The sequence below is a fragment of the Pygoscelis adeliae genome, unplaced genomic scaffold, assembly GCF_000699105.1.
Source record: "Pygoscelis adeliae isolate BGI_AS28 unplaced genomic scaffold, ASM69910v1 Scaffold71, whole genome shotgun sequence".
NCBI classification, from domain to species: domain Eukaryota; kingdom Metazoa; phylum Chordata; class Aves; order Sphenisciformes; family Spheniscidae; genus Pygoscelis; species Pygoscelis adeliae.
The window spans coordinates 5,005,152-5,009,191 of record NW_008824356.1 but is presented as its reverse complement, the minus strand read 5'-3'; the positions used below and the strand labels follow the sequence as shown (position 1 = coordinate 5,009,191).

Sequence of the window (4,040 nt, the reverse complement as noted above, 5' to 3'; positions counted from 1 at the left end):
ATTCTTTGCAGAGGCTGCTAGAGATCACAGAAGGCTCAGAGTTTCTCAGGCTGCAGGTGGAAGGAGGTGGATGCTCTGGATTCCAGTACAAGTTTTCCTTGGACACAGTTATCAATCCTGATGACAGGCAAGGACAAAGGGGTGTAGTTGTGGTCGGGTGTGACTGTTTTTGGCAAAGGTAACAAGAAGGGTGTGCATGACATGACAGTATCTTGAATTGAAGGGAAGAAGCCTGTGAGATAAGGAAACTGCTCAGGCTGTGCTTCTCTGTCAGGTCGGCAGCACAGTTAATGGTTAAACATGCTGCTTTTCTGCAGGGTGTTTGAACAAGGTGGTGCCCGTGTGGTCGTGGATGTGGACAGCCTGGCCTTCGTGAAAGGTTCCATGGTGGACTTCAGCCAGGAGCTGATTCGTAGCTCCTTCCAGGTGGTGAGCAACCCCCAGGCAGAGAAGGGTTGCTCATGTGGGACTTCCTTCTCTGTCAAATTCTGACTGGACTTCCCATGGATGGACACTGTCTGCAGACACTTCCTGTCAGTCTTCAGAAGGTTTTTGCTTGTTCTTTTCCCAGCTGCTCCCTCTCATCTCCCTTACCCTGTAACACAGCCGTTACACATGACTCCAGCTGTGTGTGTGTGTCTGCACTGAGCCTATCTCCAAGATTTGTTGGCCTTCCCTTCAGAGACATGAAGTAGCTGTGAGCACACACATGGGAGCATCTTCAGCGCCTCGTGAACCACCAGCCAGGTGGTGCTGACTCACCTACCCTGTCCTGAATGTGGAACCACTTAACTGCTTGTCTCTGCAAGAGATGGCTGTATATATATGTGTGTGTGTGTTTATTGAAAGTTCTTACTAAAACAAAGTCTATCGATTGGTATTGCTCGTGCATTCCCACATAGGTAGAATCTGGGTTCTTTCAGGCTACCGTTGCTTACCCCTTGTCTTCCAGCTGAATGGGACTCGGAGTCTCTCTCCCGTACACCTCCCAGTGTTGCTGGCTCTCTGCTCCCCAACTCACAGTGGGCTTTTCCAGATACTTTGCTGTTCTCTTACCCAGCAGGCTTCTCTCAGTCCCAGGAACCTACAGTGGTTTTGCTGTCAGTCCCTGGGATGAAAGTTTTTCCTTGTTCAGAGTAAGTGAAGCTAAAAAATTGAGGTAAGAAGAATTAATAGCTTATTTCTTTTTATTTAAAAAAAGAAAAAGCTTGTATATATATAAAAATAAAATACATGGTCTTCCATCCCCCAGTGCTATTTTAGGCTGTTCCTAAAACTGACTTGGAGTTGTAGGTCATACAGACTCTCAGATTTCATAGTGTGTCTGCTGCCTTCCCTTGCCAGCAGCAAGGGAAGTTCAGGTGACACAGGCAGAGGAGGATCTGGAGTACTACTTTACGGTCCTCAAGTCCTTTTGACTTAGTTGTCTGAGAATCTTTTCCATAACTTGCTTCACCATTTAATCTCTGTCTAACTTGTGCCTGATTTGATGAAAGAATGAAATAGCTCCTTTCCTTTCTGAAACTCCCATGGAATGGGAAAATCTAGAAGTTTCCAGAATAACATCCTTTTGATTAGTCGTTTTCTGTAATTTTTTATCTGCCACTAGATGTCTTTTAAATCAAAGTGATTCACCTGCTGCTGGGTGAAAGGAGAGATGGGGAAGCTATTTTTGTTCTTGTTTTATCTGATCATAACCAAATTGTCTAAGACTTGAGTCTTTCATGTGAGTGTGGGAGCACTGCATGACTTTGGTCTCAAGGAAACTGCTTATGGCAAACCATGAACTTTTTGAGACTCCGTGCCACAGGCATTTTTGTTGTTAAGCTTCCCAAATGCCTTTCTAAACTAATCAGCAGTGCATACATACAGCACTGATTTGCCTATTGATTTCTAGCGCTCAGAGAGTTGATAGCCAGCTAGTTTCAGTTTCATCCGTAGCTGTTACAGGAGTTCATATGTGATATGCTCTGACTTTGTCACATGGGGATAGGGATGGGATTTGGAGCAGCAGCTCTTTTGGTTTAGCCCTTTCTGCTTCCATTTCCTGCAGTCAGCAAGTTCTACCTAGTTATGTTGCTATCAGAGGGAGCTGGATATAGCACTGTCCCATTTTGTAACAGGGAGTAAAAGGATGTGATTAAAAGACTTGTCTAAACCCCTGCAGGATGTTTTGACCCTACCCTTATGCTCCCAGGTCTTGAATGTGATGTCAGCCAGAACTGCCTTTGAAAAGTGTAGGACCTAAACGCTTGTGTAGGTAGAAGACATTAGATAAACTCAGTTTCTTTTGGCTGGGATAACTGAGCGATGAAAGCTGGCGGGAGGAATTGCTTTCTGAACCAGGAAGTACAGATCTGTTCCTGATCCATTTCACACAGTCTGACCTTGGTCAAGTCCCTTTTGGGATCTTTTATGGGAAATAAAAGTGCTGCAGTAGTTCTGGGGAGGTAGCAAACCAGCAGCTACCAAGGCTTTTTTCCCTAAACTAAAGCCTGCCTTCAGCCCTGTAAGCATGCAGCCTTCATCTTGGATTACTGTTCTTACTAAATGTAAATGTGCCATGTCTGTTCAACCTAGCCAGGCTTCGCCAGGTTTCACCTGCCTTCACTCACTCTGCACTGATGAAGTAAATCAAGCAAGTGCTGTCCATGTGGAGTGCCACTCTCTTCAGAGAATTTGCCTCCTCCCTCCCAGGGACTGTACAAGGATGAGGCTTTGGGTTCCTACCAGTGTCACCAGTGGCGTTGCTGGGCTCGCAGGGGAAGCTTGCAGGTGTGGCTTGCTCTGCCTGTGGTTCTGGCAGTACTGCTCTAACTGCACTAGGTGGACCCCTTACTCCTTGTGAGTCACTGCGCGGGACATGTATGGGCATTTCGACTTCTATCTGGGGTGAGGTTGGATCTGCTCCATGCAGGACCTAGGCAAGAGCAAAAGTTTCTTTGCAGCTGCCTATTTTGAAGGCAGGCTGGAGCTGAGTTCATCTGGTATTGCAGCAGTGTGGTCTCTAGATCAGAGAAACTGCTATGAGCTGGAGAGTGGTTCCAGCTGTACAACACGTTGCTCTTGGCCTCCTAGTCTTGCTTCCTGGGAGCAGCTATAATGGCCAAAGCTACTAGTCTTCCAGCTCCCAATGGGGAATGGGAGCAAAGGGCTGTCTGTCACCTCCAGAGTCCTCTTGACTCTAAAAAAAGTCTGTCAGTACATCAGAAATTGAAAACTTCTGTCCATGTCTAGGAAGTCAGCAAAGGGGGTCATGTTAGCAGAGGGGGGTGAAGGTGACCTTGGTGAATTTTGGCTGTGTAGGCAGAAAAGGCTAGATCCTGGCTCCTGTGGAAGAAAAAAACCAACCGGTCAAGGTTTGTACACTGAATAGCCTTAGGGGGCAAAGGTGTCACCACACAGTAGGCTGTGGGGCAAGACCAGCAGTGCCAAGAGAAGGGTGCAGAGGATTAGACAGGGAATTTGATTCTGCCTGGGCTGTGAGGGACTGCCAAGGCACACCTGTGAGATGCCTACAGTGTGGGGATAGATGGGAGCCCTTGTACGGAACCATCAAGAAAAAGCAGGAGTACAGAGCTGGAGGTGCTGCCTTTGCTTCATTGCAAATGAGAAACTGCAGTGGAAAATCTTTCTCTGCTCCCACATGAAGAAGGAGGATTCTCTCAGTTCACCCACCTGACAGGGAATGAATGATCAAGAAAGATATTTATGGAAACCTACATTAAGATGAAACTTCAAGGAAAAAGGGCACAATCATCAGTGTCACTGACAGGTGGGTAGAAGAGGATGGAATAGAAATCCTCGTGTTGGTGAGGGCTTGTTGGAGCTCTGCAGGGACGACTTAGTAGATGACCAGCGCATCCTCAGCCTGTGACTCTGGCTCTGTTCTTCAAATTAGGTATCTACCATCACCTATTACCTGTGGGTCCCTCGTCCAAGCTTCAAGCCAGGCAGTGGTAGAGAAATGGCAGGTTTTTGTCATGCCCCTTTTCTCGTGGTTTAGGGATATGCATGGGAATACCGTGCTCCCCTTGGTG

At 47.0% G+C, this 4,040-nt stretch overlaps 1 protein-coding gene across 1 annotated transcript in view; it reads left to right on the top strand.

Moving 5' to 3' along the window:
* ISCA2 (iron-sulfur cluster assembly 2) overlaps positions 1-1,577 on the top strand; it is a 6,037-nt gene extending 4,460 nt beyond the window's left edge. Inside the window, exons 2-3 of the mRNA XM_009319479.1 lie at positions 12-127; positions 318-1,577. Coding sequence (XP_009317754.1) covers positions 12-127; positions 318-492 — 291 coding nt within the window. The 3' untranslated portion in view covers positions 493-1,577. The remainder of the gene's footprint in view (positions 1-11; positions 128-317) is intronic.
* The last annotated feature ends 2,463 nt before the right edge of the window (positions 1,578-4,040 follow it).